Source organism: Leptinotarsa decemlineata, unplaced genomic scaffold (genome assembly GCF_025532065.1).
Source record: "Leptinotarsa decemlineata unplaced genomic scaffold, Ldec_3_MD MMD2_P_RNA_scaffold_14, whole genome shotgun sequence".
Taxonomy (NCBI): domain Eukaryota; kingdom Metazoa; phylum Arthropoda; class Insecta; order Coleoptera; family Chrysomelidae; genus Leptinotarsa; species Leptinotarsa decemlineata.
The window spans coordinates 12,481,476-12,498,362 of NW_027412528.1; the positions used below are offsets into that span (position 1 = coordinate 12,481,476).

At 34.4% G+C, this 16,887-nt stretch overlaps 1 protein-coding gene across 1 annotated transcript in view; it reads right to left on the bottom strand.

Annotated features, from left to right (window-relative positions):
* ec (ubiquitin specific peptidase echinus) overlaps window positions 1–16,887 on the bottom strand; it is a 348,513-nt gene that overhangs the window by 268,739 nt on the left and 62,887 nt on the right. The window contains exon 2 of the mRNA XM_074179498.1: window positions 7,493–7,675. Within this exon, the coding sequence (XP_074035599.1) occupies window positions 7,493–7,630 (138 nt within the window). The 5' untranslated portion in view covers window positions 7,631–7,675. The remainder of the gene's footprint in view (window positions 1–7,492; window positions 7,676–16,887) is intronic.

Here is a 16,887-nt window from a genome sequence, read left to right on the forward strand (position 1 = left end):
TTCTCACTATTGAATGAATTGAAAAGACAGTTTTTGAAACTGCATTATACGCTGTTTCGATAGTTTTGTCCGTTTCATTGTTATGTGTTTTTGTAGCTTCATATCTGAATAAATGTTTAATCTTCTGTGTCGAGTTATACAGTGTATAAAAGCCAAATAAAATAAATTTATTATTTCGGTTACTGTACATATTTAAAATGCCACCCATGATAGGTACAAACCACAATTTTTTAGGTTAGGTTATGTTATTACATATATACCGTTCTTGATTACCTGAATTTGGTACCTGAGTTCTTCTTTTTTCGATGTGACCTCATCTCCTCGTAAAAGTTTGAAATGTTAATCGATGGTTTTCACGGACAGGAATATGTTGAAATTATTCTTTGATTAACATTTCAAAATAATTCTAGAAAGTTTGTAAACAATTTTTGTCAAAAGATTGAATTCAAATTGACTTGATAGTTGTCAAAATTGATATAACTTCATTTAACAATTTTGAAAAACAAATAGTTGATGTTCATGGAAATATATAGTTATGTTTGATTTATTAGCTGAGCATTGTATTACAAAAAATCATGTAGTAGATTAATGGTAGAAATTATGAAAGAGCCCAATACTATGAACAAACGAATAGATATCAATCATCTTAGTACAATATATACTTATTTATTACATTTAGACATAAATAAAAGTAAGTGACATCATTGGGGATATTCCATCATGTATTTCTTTTTTCAATTTGTTGAGTCAAACACGAATTTTCTCTGTCATTTTGTTATAAATCAAACATAACTATATATTTCCATGAACATCAACTATTTGTTATTCAAAATTGTTAAACAAAGTTATATCAATTTTGACAACTATTAAGTCAATTTAAATTCAATCTTTTGACAAAAATTTTTTTACAAACTTTCTACAATTATTTTATACAGTGTTCTTATATATTTTTTTTAATATTTACTGTAAGTAATATTAACCTTCTTCTGGAAAAATTAAACCAAATTATATTTTAGATAGCCCTGAAGAAGCTTTGAAATAAAACGAAAGCTTCGTTTTCTCGAAAGTTTTTTTACATTATTTGACTGCTGAACCCACGAAACCAAAGAAAATATATATATATATATATATATATATATATATATATATATATATATATATATATATATATATATATATATATATATATATATTTCCTCACCTGTTCTATCGATCTAAAATATTTTCAGCATTGCGGCGTTGCCACTTCTATCAAAAAGTCCTAGCAATTATATTTTTTTAAATGGAAAACCCCGTATATAAATACATTTTTGGAATCGCTTTAGTATTTTGATACTTTTTTTATGATAATGTCCTATACCTATCTCTATCTGTTTTCGAGATAAAAAATAAATTGTACCTACTAAATATGGTCCAAAACATAGCCTTAATTGAAATTAAGTATATCAGTACTCTCAATTCATGAAAAGTTGATATTTTGATGATAGTTTGGACAAACTCGAAATATTCATACAGGGCGTGCTAAAATTACTATTATTTCCATTGTGCATAAAAGTAGTCAAAAATTCATTTTTTCAAATGAAACCCCCTGTATATTACTCGATAAATTGAAAGATGGTGAAAAATGCTTCAAGATGATATACATGTCCCTATACCTAAATCGTCAAGTTTTCTTAATAAAGCCGTTTTTGTGGAAAAATAGTTATTCACGTTTTACCTACAACTGTTGAAAGTGACATTTCATTTTGTGAGTTGGGATTATTGCAAAACGAGCGTCGGCAAGTGGAGCAAACTCACGAGCAAAATAAAATCACTTTTAACAAATGTATCATATACACATTTTTTTGTATAACGTTACTGCTGATAATAAAAAAATATAGGGTCCATGGGATTTGAACACACGATCTTTGGATTACAAGGCATCTGTTATAACTACATACGTCAACTCACGTTATTTTAAGGAGGATTATTGGTTAGTCATGAAGGACTTTCTACAGTTGGACTGAATACTACTTCGTCATCGTCAGTAACTTCACAGGGATTTAATATTACCAATAGCACGAACAGTTGTACAAAAAATAATTTTTAAAGAATTTGATTTCTAGGTAGCCGTGGAAATATCAAGCTTATGACAGTTTGGTGACTTTTATAAGTAATTGATAAATGGTTATTGACGGTGTTTCAAAAAATCGCCAAAAATGAATGCAAATATTGATTATTCAAACGAAGTTCTTATGAAATTATTTATTATACACGGACAGTGTGATCAAATCATTGCCTGAACTTGTAGAAAATTCAACCAAATGTATCCTGAATTAACACCAATGAACGAGAGGAAGTTTGTAAGATTACAAAATAATTTCCTTAACAATGGCTCAATGTTAAAAGCGCCTTCAACATTAGCAAAACCTGTTACTTCAAATGAGGACAATACTGTTAACGTTTTGGCATATTTTTATGCATATCCAGAAGCTTCCATTCGCAGTACAGAAAAAGATTTAGGTGTATCACACGCTTCAGTACAACGAATTTTGAAAAATCACGGAATGCATCCGTATAAATTCACCAAAGTTCAAGCTCTAAAAGCAGAAGACTTCGAACGTAGAATGCATTTTTGTGAATCCCTTTTGATTCATACACAGGAAGATCGGGAATTTTTGTCAAAAATAATTTGGAGCGACGAATCAAATTTACGAGGGATGGTATTTTCAAAAGAAGGAATAAACATTTTTGGGCTGATCATAATCCTCATGTCACAAAAGAAATGGGTTTTCAAGAAAAATTTGACCTGAATGTTTTCTGTATTCTGAAGAACAATAAAATTAGCTTTTTTATTTATGAAGACACACTGAATGCAGAGAGATATCTCCCAATATTAAGGACGACTGTAACCGATTTTCTTGAAAATCTGCCTTTAGAGAAATATAGAAACTCGTGGTTTCAACTGGACGGAGCGCCAGCTCATTCCACCCAGGAAGTTTCCAGGAAACTTGACGAACTCTTCGACGATCGTTGGTTTAGGCGTTTAGGGCCGTGGGATTGGCCACCGAGATCACCCGATCTCACGCCACTTGACTTTTTTTAAAGGGTTGTTTGAAAGAAAGGGTATACAGTACTCCAGTGCCTACCAAAGAAGAATTGCGACGGCGAATAGTGGGGAGTATTGAAGATATGGATCCCCAGGAAATTGAAAAAGCAACCACCAGTCGCGTACAAAAAAACATTTTGAAGTGTTTAGAATGTAATGGACAACATTTTCAGCATTTATTGTGAAAATGTGATATTTTGTTTACAATTTTGTTATTTTGAACAATCCTATTCTGTTATTGTCTGTACTTTCACATGTTTTAGCCCACAAAATCTTACGTTTTACCTAGAAATGACTGATTTTTGGTACAGTTCCCTGGAAACTTTGAGCCATAGTTAAGGAAATTATTTTGTAACCTTACAAACTTCCTCTCGTTCATTGGTGTTAATTCAGGATACATTTGGTTGAATTTTTTACACGTTCTGACAATGATTTGATCACTTTGTTCATGTGTATAATAAATAATTTCATATGAACTTCGTTTAAATACTCGATATTTGCATTCATTTTGGAAGATGATTCGAAACACCGTCGATAACTCTTTGTAAATGACTTACAAAAGTAACCGAACTGCTATAAGCTTGATAATTCCACTGCTACCTAAATCCAAATTCTAAAATAAATAATGTTTCTAGAAGAAACGACTTTATTGAGAAAACTTGACGATTTAGGTATAGGGACATGATATATCATCTTGAAGCATTTTTCACCATCTTTCAATTTACCGAGTAATATACAGGGGGTTTTATTTGAAAAAATGAACTTTTGACTACTTTTATGCACAATAGAAATAATAGTAATTTTAGCACGCCCTCTTTGATATGGAGTCGATTTCTTGGTGTTATTTGAATATTTCGAGTTTGTCCAAACTATCATCAAAATATCAACTTTCCATGAATTGAAAGTACTGATGTACTTAATTTCAATCAAGGCTATGATTTGGACCATATTTAGCACAATTTATTTTTTATCTCGAAAACAGATAGAGATAGGTATAGGACATTATTAACAAAAAAGTATTAAAATACCAGAGCGATTCCAAAAATGTATTAATATACGGGGCGTTCCATAAAAAAAAAAGTTGCTAGAACTTTTTCATGAAAGTGGCAACGCCGCAATGCTGAAAATATTTTAGATCGATAGAACAGGTAAGGAAATATGGAAGGTGAAATTAACGCATGCTTTGCGTTTTCCAGAAAAGTGTAACCTACCATCGACCGTGTGTCATGCTGTATATACCCTTTCTTTGCATCATACAATCAAATGTTATCGGATCTCTCAACCTTGTTACTCTTATAACACTGCATTTTTTCAGATAAAAAATTATTCATTTTTACAACTCCAATCGCAAACATAACAGAGAGTTAGGGTCCTAAATTGGATCCTTGTGGTACTCCAGAATAAGCTTCATATTTCCCCGAGGTATTTCTATTATGCTCAACCACTATCTATTTTCAGGATAACTTCCGAACATTGTGAGTGTGCTATCCGAGAGCCCAAACTCATTCAACTTTGTTAATAGTACATCGTGATCAACTTTGTTGAAAGCCTTTTTGAAATCAGTGAATATTACATGGAGTTGTGACTTACTCCCAAGTGTTTCATACCCTTTAAGACAAAGCTGAATAAATTTGTATCAACAGATTTTTTGGGAACGAAGCCATGTTTCTGAGGCATTATACTATTCTCAACATATCCATACAATCTTGAATATATAATTTGTTCAAATAGTTTAGAAGGTGCCGGCGTTATTGATTTAGGCCTGAAATTTTCAATGTCCATCTTGTCACCTGATTTGAAAATGCTGTTTTTGATAAACCGGAAATTCATTTGTTGTCAGGAATAAATTTAAAGTAGACTCATTATAACTGACAAAAATTTTGAAACAATCTAATAATTGGAGGTTATATCGCAACCAATGAATTGAATAACTGATTTTTTTCAGTAGTTTCAGTTGAAATCCATGAAAGAATTTATAAAAAATGTATAGATTCTTTCAAATCAATTTATATTATATTATAGTCCGTTCATAATTTGTCGATAGCACAAAATGAGGGCCCAAGTCATAAAACGGTCGTAAAACTCGTAAAATCATAGGCGGAGGTTCCTGAGGTGTTTATTCATTAAATATAAAGCTTCAGTTTATATTCGAAACTTGCCTTGAAAGGGTGAAGTTGTTACGAACGAAAATAATTTTTGGTTTAGTACATTTTTTAATCGCATTTAATTTACGGCTCGTTGGTGTTTCGGCGTCTACGGCAGTAATTAACGTCTCTAATATTTATTTTGCGAATTTTGTGCAGTGCGTGAGTAACTTTTTTTCATATTCCTACAAACATATACGTACCTTTCGTTACTGCTTGTTTTGTTTGATTGCTTGCGATGGCTTCGTCATCATCATCAACATCATCAAGTTTTACACCGGTACTGTTGCGTACAGTCAGTAAGTCTGTCTATTCACCAAGAGAGAAGACTATTGTTTTGAACGTTCACGATGCTCTGGTTTCTCAGAATCCCACAAACACTGTTCAGAACATAATCAAGAGTTGTGCCAACATGACGGGCGTAGGGGAGTCAACAATATATAGGTTCCTATCAGAAAGAAAAAAAAAAAGGTATAGCTAACCCAAATACAAACGAATACTTAAAGAGGGGTAGAAAACCTATTGAAATTGATGAATTTGCCAAAAATGGTATTCGAAGGAAAATTCACGAATTTTTTTACAAAAAAGAAATACCCAACTTAAACAAAATTTTACAAGAAGTTAGAGACGACCCGGATTTGCCTCATGTCGGACGAACCAAATTGTGGCAAGTTTTAAAAGAATTAAATTTCCGGTGGGAGAAATCAGACCGAAAATCACTTTTGATTGACCGGGAAGAGATAATATGTTGGAGAAGAAAGTATCTAAGATCTATACGAAAATTACGGGCTGAAGGAAGGCCAATTTACTATCAGGACGAAACGTGGGTAAACGCAGGTCATACTCTCACAAAAATTTGGACAGATAAAAATATATCAAGCTCCAGGCAAGCCTTTATGAAAGGTTGGTCTACTGGTATTTCCCCACCCTCTGGTAAAGGCAGTAGATTAATAGTTTCTCACATTGGCAGTGAAAAAGGATTTGCTAAGCATGGTTTGTTGGAATTTGAATCCAAAAGCACAAAAGACTATCACGAGGAGATGACAGCTGATGTTTTCGAAGAGTATTTTGAGCAGATGATTGAACATATACCACCAAACTCAATTATAGTATTAGATAATGCACCTTATCATTCACGACTAGTTGAAAGACTTCCAACGACTGCGTGGAAGAAACAGGATATCATTGACTGGCTGCGGAATAAGTCCCTGCCTTACGAAGATGGAATGGTTAAAGCAGAACTTTTAAAAATTGCCCGGCAACACAAATCTAAGTTCAAGAAATACGTAGTTGACAAAATGGCGGAAAGACGAAACATCACAGTCCTTAGACTTCCACCCTACCACTGCGAATTAAATCCAATTGAACTCATTTGGGCATAAATGAAAAGCTATGTGGCTAGAAAAAATACGTCATATAAAATACAAGCTGTACGTGAATTGTTATATGAGTCTTTACAACATATTACAGAACAAAATTGGCGAGATGCAGTAAGACATGCAATAGAAGAAGAACAAAAAATGTGGGATCTTGACAATATAATTGATGCGACTGTAGAGACACAACCGCTAATTATTAACCTGCAAGACGACTCGGATTCCGAAGATGATCTTGTTTATTTTGAATTTGAATAGTTTTGTAAGTAATCGTAGTTTATATCATTTAAAAATAGGTATTAATTAAATAAATGTATCTTTTACAAATTGCAAGTAACTTATTATTTTTGAATAAAATAAAGAAATTTTTTTGAAATAAAAATACAGTTTACAGTACCTACAGTTTAAGAATATTAATATATTTATTTATTTAAAGTAACTAATGTTTTAATCATATACTCTACGACACTGGTCACTCATTTCCACTCAAAATACCTACATAATCGGATTAAAAGTTTTATAGCTGTATTGTATTTCTTCAGATACAAGGTGGGTTAGTCGAAAACATCTTAAACTGCCAGTTTTAGTTTGGTTTTTGTTATTATATCATATTAGCTGTCCTCTCTGTATTTCTGTTCTCTAATGAGGGTCAAACTTGCAGTGCGCTATCAACAAATTATGAACGGACTATAGACAATGGAAGTCCGAACTAATGAAATTCACCACGAAATATCATCAACCACCTTCAAAGTAATATTTTTCAAATATCTTGAGCGTGAACTAAGTGCCCATCGATTTCCACATCGAAGTCTAGACGCTTCGACGATATCGTGTCCCAGAAAAGATTACAAAACTGCTATGTATGAGAGATTTTTATTGCTTACCTGGACGGCGCTATTAAGAAAGCAATTATTCTGTCCTGGTCCATTTAGCAGGCCTTTTGTGCTCGTAAAGGTCAGCGAGTCTCGTGAAGGCGTTGCTATAGATATAGGAAGAGGTTGAATCGAAACTGATGACGCCATATTTCGAATATAGTTCGATTAGGCTGCGGTAAACTACATTGTGATCTGAAAAAAAATCATTGATCAATGTTAATCGAACGTGACAGACAAATACAGAGCAAATATAGGAATACTAGGTCCGGCTATAGGCCTTTTCATCATAAGACGAGCGCAAGCGTAGCTGTCATATTGAAATGGCGGTAATTCAAAACATTCGTACTGTTTTAATCACCAATATCTATTTAAATTCGAATCTTACATGGGGATCTCGTAAACGATAAGAGATAGAGGGTCGGTTAAATTGTGGCAAAGTTGCGTATTTTAGAGATCTATTCAATAATCTGAAAAAATCAAATATAGCTCTTTTGGTTCTGGAGATATACAGGAAAAACCAAAAAATCCCAAATTATTATTTTGTCTATCTCATCTTTATTCGCAGACATATTGCAAATCTGTCCATATTTTGCTATTGGCACTTGATGTGGGCTATCAGCATATGTGTATGGATCCTTTATACAAGGTGAATTTTTAAATATGGACCTGTTTTTCATATTATTTATTGGCCTCAATACACTTATTTGCTGCATTGTTGCGAAATCATTCAATATCCTCAATCTCGAATATTCCACACTTTCTGTCTCTCTGCCAGCGTAAATCCTATTTTTCAATGTCCCCATAGAAAATAGTCCAAAATAATAAGATCTGGTGATCTTGCAGGCCATCTTATTGGCCCATTATTCGTCTTGAAATGGAAGTACTCAAATTCGAACATTTATTGCGCCGTTGATTTTTTTGTGTATATAAATTACTTCATTTCAATTTTCATTACAATTATAGTGTTCGTTTCGGATGTTATTATTGCTATCATTTCTTTTTCTGCTTATAAAAAACACATATAATATATGTTTGAAGGTGATTGACAATGTTTCATGATGAATTTCACTAGTTCGGACTTCCATTGTCTATTATATAAAATGATTTGAAATCCCTGAAACAAATAAAAAAGAAGAATTGAAAATGAATGACTGAAAATAACAATTATATCAACCAAAATAAACCTGAAATGAAATAATAGTGAAATAAAATACAAGTAAAAATAGAACAATTGAATAAATTAAAATAAAGAAATGAAAAAAGAAAATAAAAATAAAAAGTGGAGCGATTCCAAGTCACGTTAGTTCACGACGTTTCGATTGTTAGTATCTACAATCGTCTTCGGGTGATGACTGGACTGATTCCTCCGAGAAATGACTATTTATAGGCCTCTTAGTTTCACCAATATAGGATTCTCCACACTCACAGGGTATCCGATAAATGCAATTCTTGGAATCGCAGTCCGCGTTTGGTGGCCTGGTTTTCGTGAGGCTGCTACGGGTAGTGTTACCGGATCTGAAGCAGATTCTGATGTTGTACTTGGAACCAATTCTTCTTATCCTCTCCGATAATCCTCTCATGTAGGGAAGTGAAAGCACTGGTTGTGACGGCTTCTCTTCCTTGCGAGGCTCCTGCTGTTTTCTAGCCAAAGTCTTTTCCACCATCGCTTTGAAGTAGCCATTCCGTTGAAGATCATTTTTGATGATGTCTAGTTCCTTCTCGAGACCTTCCTTCGTATTACAGAGCCCAAAAGCACGGTCTAATAGAGTCTTGATAATTCCTCTTTTAGTCGATTGATAATGGTTGGATTCGTGGTTCAGATACTGTCCCGTATGAGTGGGTTTTCGGTATAGAGGACCGACATCATCATCATCATCACTTCCCAACATCAGAGGATTATCGGAGAGGATAAGAAGAATTGGTTCCAAGTACAACATCAGAACCTGCTTCAGATCCGGTAACACTATCCGTAGCAGCCTCACGAAAACCAGGCCACCATACGCGGACTGCGATTCCAAGAAATGCATTTAGCGGATACCCTGTGAGTGTGGAGAATCCTATATTGGTGAAACTAAGAGGCCATTGAATGTTCGCATTGCCGAGCACAAGAAACACACACAGCTAGGGGAAACCAACAAATCAGGAATAGCAGACCATGTTTAGACCCATCAACACAACATCGAGTGGTCCCAAGCTGAGATCTTGCACAGAGAGGAACATTGGTTTAGGAGAAAATTCAAGGAAGCCGCATACATGTTGTCCAGCAACGTATTCAGCCAAGCCAGCGTAGAAATACGCAACATATGGAAACACATCATCAAGCGAAAAATGGCCAAACTCCCGCCAAAACGGTCATCTCCCACGGAACCAGTGAAGCGGAAAATAGAAAGCGGGGATAAGTGAAAGTACTCAAACGACCTATAAATAGTCATCTCTCGGAGGAATCAGTCCAGTCATCACCCGAAGACGATTGTAGATACTAACAATCGAAACGTCGTGAACTAACGTGACTTGGAATCGCTCCACTTTTTATTTTTATTTTCTTTTTTCATTTTTTCATTTTAATTCATTCAATTGTTCTATTTTTACTTGTATTTGATTTCACTATTATTTCATTTCAGGTTTATTTTGGTTAATATAATTGTTATTTTCAGCCATTCATTTTCAATTCTTCTTTTTTATTTGTTTCAGGGATTTCAAATCATTTTATATAATAGACAATGGAAGTCCGAATTAGTGAAATTCACATATAATATATTTTCAATGTAGATATGTTTCAGATAATCATAAAAGGTTTTCTTATTCAAAGTTCATAGTAGAAAACGCTCAGAGCAATGTAAATATGAAAAAATATGAATAGGTACTCAAAAATGAAAAAAAAACTTTCGAAAAACTCTACGATACATAGGGAGACGTGAAAGTTGCTATTGTGTTTTTACTCAACTCAGTCAACCAATTTCCAAGGCCGTAATTTAAAAGGGCATCATTCATCAAATTATAATCGAATATTACCCAAACATCCCGAAATATAAAACTAAATTAAAAAAGTATAAAGTGAACGTCTACGATCCAAAAACTACAATAAAAAAAACAAGTCCGTATGTAAAAAATCAAAGATAGGGGTGGCTCAAGTTAGATGACACCCTGTATAAAAGATTCATGGATAAATTCTGAGAGCCCACATCAAGTGCCAATAGCAAAATGTGGACAGATTTTCAATATGTCTGCGAATAAAGAAGATGTAGGCAAGATTTATAATATGTATACATATACATATATATATATATATATATATATATATAAAGTTGAGAATCTTAGCGACTGGAGAAATGTACAGTAGAATGGTATGACATTTGTCAAACCAAAAAAAACTCCATTAATGTTTAACTTTTTTTGTCGATTTATATGTTCAATTAATTGTTTTTTAATCATTTTTAGTGCCCTGAAGAAGCTTCCCACTAGAAGCGAAAGCTTGGCAAAGTAAAGCAGTAAAGCTTTTCACACTCAATTTAGTTCACTTCGTTAGTCTAGATGTTAATGTTATTTAATATTTGTTGTTATTGTTACATAATAAGTGAAAATAAACATTTAATTTCCCATATAATTCCTTGTGAGGTCCACTAACTAAGCAAGATACGAAAAAAATTCAAGAGACAAAAAAGTTGTATTTCTAATTGCTTAATTCGAAGAAATAATAAAAATTGCACGAAAGTCAGTGGCGTACATTTTTGAGTCAAAAATATTCGTATATACATATATATTGAATCACGTTCGTACTAAATTAGCTCCTTAATGTGATAAATACCATTGCCAAATTACAACAAGATTAGGTAAAGGATATTTAAGATATTCACGAATGACTTTTTTTTAAATTTTTATTTTAACACGCTGTATCTTGAGAACGAAGGATTTGCGGACCCATGTTTATATGAATATTTCGTATTAAAATTACCTAAAGAATCGTCTGTTAAATTTATAGTACTTACTTAATTAACACCCTGTATATGACATGCTCAGGGTTGTCCCTTTCCTCTCATGCAGACCTACGACTTTGTAGGTACGTCTACGTTGTAGATCTTTTTATTATCTACAACTTTGCCATTTAACTTTTTCCATAGGGCTTCTAGTTGTATCGGAAATCGAGATAAATCATTTTTCACCCTTAAAAACTCACCCCCTCCCACTAGCCGAAGTCAGATCGCCCGTAATTTATTTTTCCTTTTTTTATCATATTCCCCTCCTTTTTTAAAGGGTTTCATCCTACTATTTTTTTTTCACTTTTTACCAGATTTGAAAGCTTCAGCCCTGGTCTATGAATTATCACACGTTGAAATGTTGTAGTACCTAATATGTCATGGCTGTAAGAATCATATTAAAAACTAAATCCACTGAAAAAACAATACTTAAGATAAGCTTTCGAAACGTCGGACCCATTGAAAGTTGTTCGAAATGAACAAATTGTAGGAAATAAATATACAAGAATATAATAAATAAACAGGTCTCAGTTTATAAATGAAAATCTTAGTACGTCGTTAAGAAATTCTACGCGTCTCCATCGACCTTATTTATTTTGTTTTCAGAGTTTGTCATTTTTATTTGGCATCACATACCAACCTTGGATTTACCCGAGTCTGTCAAGATTTATGGTGTTGTTTGAGAAAGGTATTTATTTCTATGCGTACATAAATGGTAAATGATTACGAGTGAATATTGTGAAGTAGTGGAATTAATTCCTAATAAAATGAATTTCAAGGTTATAGATTAATCGCCACTGGTAATGAAACATATTTGAATGGGCTTGTTTCATGATTTTTGTTTTATAGTTCACTTGATAGAAATTTCAAATTGAAAAACAGTGCACTTTGTTTCATCTCATCCAACGCTGGAAAGGTAGCTTTCCTAACATGAGTGCCCTTCGGGGTAACGTAAGGGTATGCGGTGCAGACCACACGGCGTACACCCAAAAGTTGTTGATGAACCGCCCTATCCCGCACCTACACGGGTAATGGGCGCGACATCTTCGACATATGATGTGTGGTAGAGGATGCTCGTGAGAGTCCTCGACGGTCACTCATCAAACGTTGGAAAGGGAACTTTCCTAACATGAGTTCTAGGGGGGAGGTGAGTGCCCGCTCGCGGCTGGATGCTAGTGAGCCTCATCTCCAACTGGCGTTGGCCTCTTAGGGGCAGCGGCTCCGCTAGCGGGTAAAGGGATACAGGGCTGCGGTAATCCATTCATGGGTGCATTGCAGTCCCATTATGAGGCACTGGACGGCTTATGCTGTTCCGTGATCCTCGCCTGCTTCTGTACGGATCCAAGCGTTCGAGGTGTCGGGACTTGCGGTCCTTCCGGGCTCTAGTATCCGAGTCTAGCCTTGGAGGGCACCAAGGCAGACGCTTGAGGTGTCGGAACCCGGTTGGACGGAGCTACTAGTATCCGAGCTTAGGACCCCGGCCGGCCACTTCCGGGACCATATTCCCAATTGATTTGGCATGGTTGGCGGGGGCAGGTGTGCGACGCGAGCACTCTCTGGCGAAAGAAGAGCTTAGTTAACTTGTACGAACGTTCGGTCGAACGCTGCCGATGGTCCTGTCTCTTGGTTAGCCACACTAAGTAGATGTAAGGAGGAAACTCCGGGTTCGGTGTAGCGGGAGGAAGCCCTGCGAAATCCTGTTGGTGTGGGGTGAGGGGCGGTACCCGCAAGGATTTCCCGAAAATCCACCCCTCCACGCCCGATCGCATCCAACGCCAGGGTACGTCTGGGGGGCCTAACCAGCCCCCCAGGCCCCCGGTGCGGTCGTAACTATGACTCTCTAAATACCGTAGTTTTCTCGTAATCAATTATTAAAAATCGAATGTGGTAGGGTGGTGACATCACGACCCTATTTCCGCTTCTTGTTCGATTAACCAATAGAAACAATAGAAATAATCAACCTTGCCAAATCGTAAAATTTACGGAGCTTATAATTATCAATTTAATTATGAAAGTGTATATGAACCCGTTAACGTTTCAATTAATGAAAAACTCTCCACATGGAATGAAATGTACACGATAAATCATGTTTGGAAATGAGTTCTACATCTAAAATCAGTACAGAAAGAAATAGACCACAAAATATTTACCTAAACTATGATTTCATGCATTATTTAATAATATACAGTTATGAAAATCAAAAAATATAGCAAACTGGATTGAAGAATCATTTCAAATATTCAATTCATTCTACAATCCTCAATCTGTACAACTGCAATTTATTATTAAAAAAAAACAATTCCGACATACATACCTCTTTCTAATATAGCTACTAAATTCAAGCCTTATAGGCTCGCTTGGGTAATCTGTTGAATCTTCCAAAACTTGAGAAGATTTTTGAATGCGGTCAAGTATAGACAGAATTGATTGTACTCGACCTGATCCAACAAAAGCTCTGAGGTAATAAAACCATTAATCATATGATAAAATTCAATTAATTTTGTTTCATACTTTCAGTAACAGGATTAACTCTAGATAATACTTTCTGTGGAGAATACTTGAAGTTGAAATAAAAAACTGTGTCATCAAATTCAATATGTTCGCCCTCCTTTCATAAAATAAAAACAACAATAAAAATTAATTGGCGCTCCGGGGCGACTTCATTGATTCCAGTGGCGCATTTGCTTTTTCAGCTGCAGGAAAACCAGGAAAAACCTGCAGCACCACATCATCTGAAGATCTTGATCTAACAATGTCCTCTCTCTCATAAAACAAAATGTAGGGTGTCTCCAGAGGCTCCAATAAATTCAATGCATCGCCAGAACACTTCGTGACACGACTATCGTCAAACTTAAACCAGTCCGTTTCTTTTTGACCAAGGCGTAATAATGACCAAATTCAACGCCAGAATCACAGTGAACAATGACTGCATGAATATTATAATAGTAGTCTGCTAGGTTGAAATGTTCATCTATTTCGAACCTTCCAAAGAGTTTATTGCTTCCGTTAGAGGTTGAGTTTTGTTTGAAAATCATCAGTGTTATTATTAGATTGACTGGTGCCTCAGCTATATTTGTTTCCTTATGACAGTCAGTTAGTTCAGCACATGTTTGACAATACAGTCGATCATCACCTGTTAAAAATTCCATTTTCAGATGATTTAACAATGAGCTTTGCACGAACTGGTTATTAGTCATAGTAGGAAAAGCTAGATGAAGTTCCAGAAATTCACATAAGTTTTCGGTACTTCTTGAACATCTACCACAAAGTAAACAAGTGCTTTTCCGCACAATTAAAATCAGCACAATTTTGCATCATATTAATATTCAAATATATCAAAAGACTTTTCGAATATACACAAACTAAACTCCTTGAAAAAACGAATTGTTCCTAAGCGAGCTGTCAGCTAAGAAAAAGTTGAAACTCAATGCAGCATGCAACAAGCAGAATGAATCCGATATGACATACATTTTCAATTCCGAATAAACCAATAAATTGTGATATAGGTACTCCATTTTCTTGAGAAAATGAACGATCAAATAAAGTTTTCTGTAATTATTCATTCATTTTTTTAAAGAATAAAGCCCATAAACAAATAAATATACAATAATAAGATAGCTTGAATCCAGGAAATAAGTATATAAATGGACAATAATATTCGCCTTGATAACTAATATAGTACAAGTTATATCTAAATAGAATGCTCATGAACCCTTATAAAATAAATCAATTATGCATTCATGCCACCCACCAAAAATAAAAAATTCAACGTTAATGGTATATTAGCCATATTGTCATCCAGTCAGCCAGCGCCCTCTGTAGTGTATGCGACAATGTGCTCTTTCTAATATCAATGGTCGAGTTGACAACAATAATAATAAAAATGGCGTCTGTCAAATTGGATTATCAGATCTGTGATTGGATATTAAAAACCAATACACTTGGCAACTCCGCACTAGACACGATCAATTTTATTGGTCAACAGACACGCAGCCAATTTAAATTCCTGCTCTTCGAATTATTCTTTTTTCGGCAAATATAAAGAGATTTTGGGACCGATTAGGCTTGATAAGTATAATATACCCCTAACTCGATCAGTCTATAAGCAAACCAGTATCATTTTCCATAGCATTCAACAAGCTCATTGAAATGTCACGGTCCGTTTGAGAGTCATATATATTTATAGAAATTAACGATATTCTTCTAATTCTAGTAAACTTTGCACTCAAAGCATTTCTCAAAGAGAACCATTGAATTACCTCCGCGGTTAGGATCATATATATATATATATATATATATATATATATATATATATATATATATATATATATATATATATATATATATATATATATATATATATATATTTTATCGAGTGTGTATGATACAAATCAAGAATGAAATAATTCGTGGACACAACACTCAAAAAATAGGGGCAAACCGCGGACACGTGTTTCTGGCTATTGGCCTCATCAGCGCGGTGCAGCCAAGTGTAAAGATGGGCAACACTTGTTTGCCGAAAGCAGGAAACAACACATACGTACGGAGTCAACAACAGAAGCCAACCGCACATTTGTGGTTCCAGTTAGAAGACCTAGAATTCCTAAGCTACATCTAACATGACCAAGTAGGCAGCTATAGCTACCTACTAGGTCTTCTAACTGGAACCACAAATGTGCGGTTGGCTTCTGTTGTTGACTCCGTACGTATGTGTTGTTTCCTGCTTTCGGCAAACAAGTGTTGCCCATCTTTACACTTGGCTGCACCGCGCTGATGAGGCCAATAGCCAGAAACACGTGTCCGCGGTTTGCCCCTATTTTTTGAGTGTTGTGTCCACGAAATATTTCATTATATATATATATATATATATATATATATATATATATATATATATATATATATATATATTCTTGATGAAATGATGGTGATGGTGAAAGTTAACGAAATGATAAATTAAAATGGGTCTCCAGATCAATGAATCAACAAAATCCTATACATTCAGGATAGTTCCAACTTGTGGTAAAAAGATCAATTTCTCATGCATTTCATTTAGAAAAAGATAGGTGTGAGTATGCTAATTAAAATTCAATATAATGGGCTTGTTTCATGTTATTGAAAATGCTACTGGTTTGCTTTATTATAGAATGATCGAGTTAGGGTTATATTATACTTATTATACTTATACTTATTATAATTATATTATACTTATTATACTTATTATACTTATCGAGCCTAAGCGGTCCCAGTACCTCTTTATATTCGCAGAAAAAAGAAATATTTGAGAAGCAAGAGTTTAAATTAGCCGCGTCCCAATCAGCAAAATTGTTTTATAATTCCATGGTGCTGCAACAGTTTTATTTTGTTGGTATTTTATGAACACTTCCAAAATTATAATTGATTATATTATACAAGCCACCAATATAATACAGT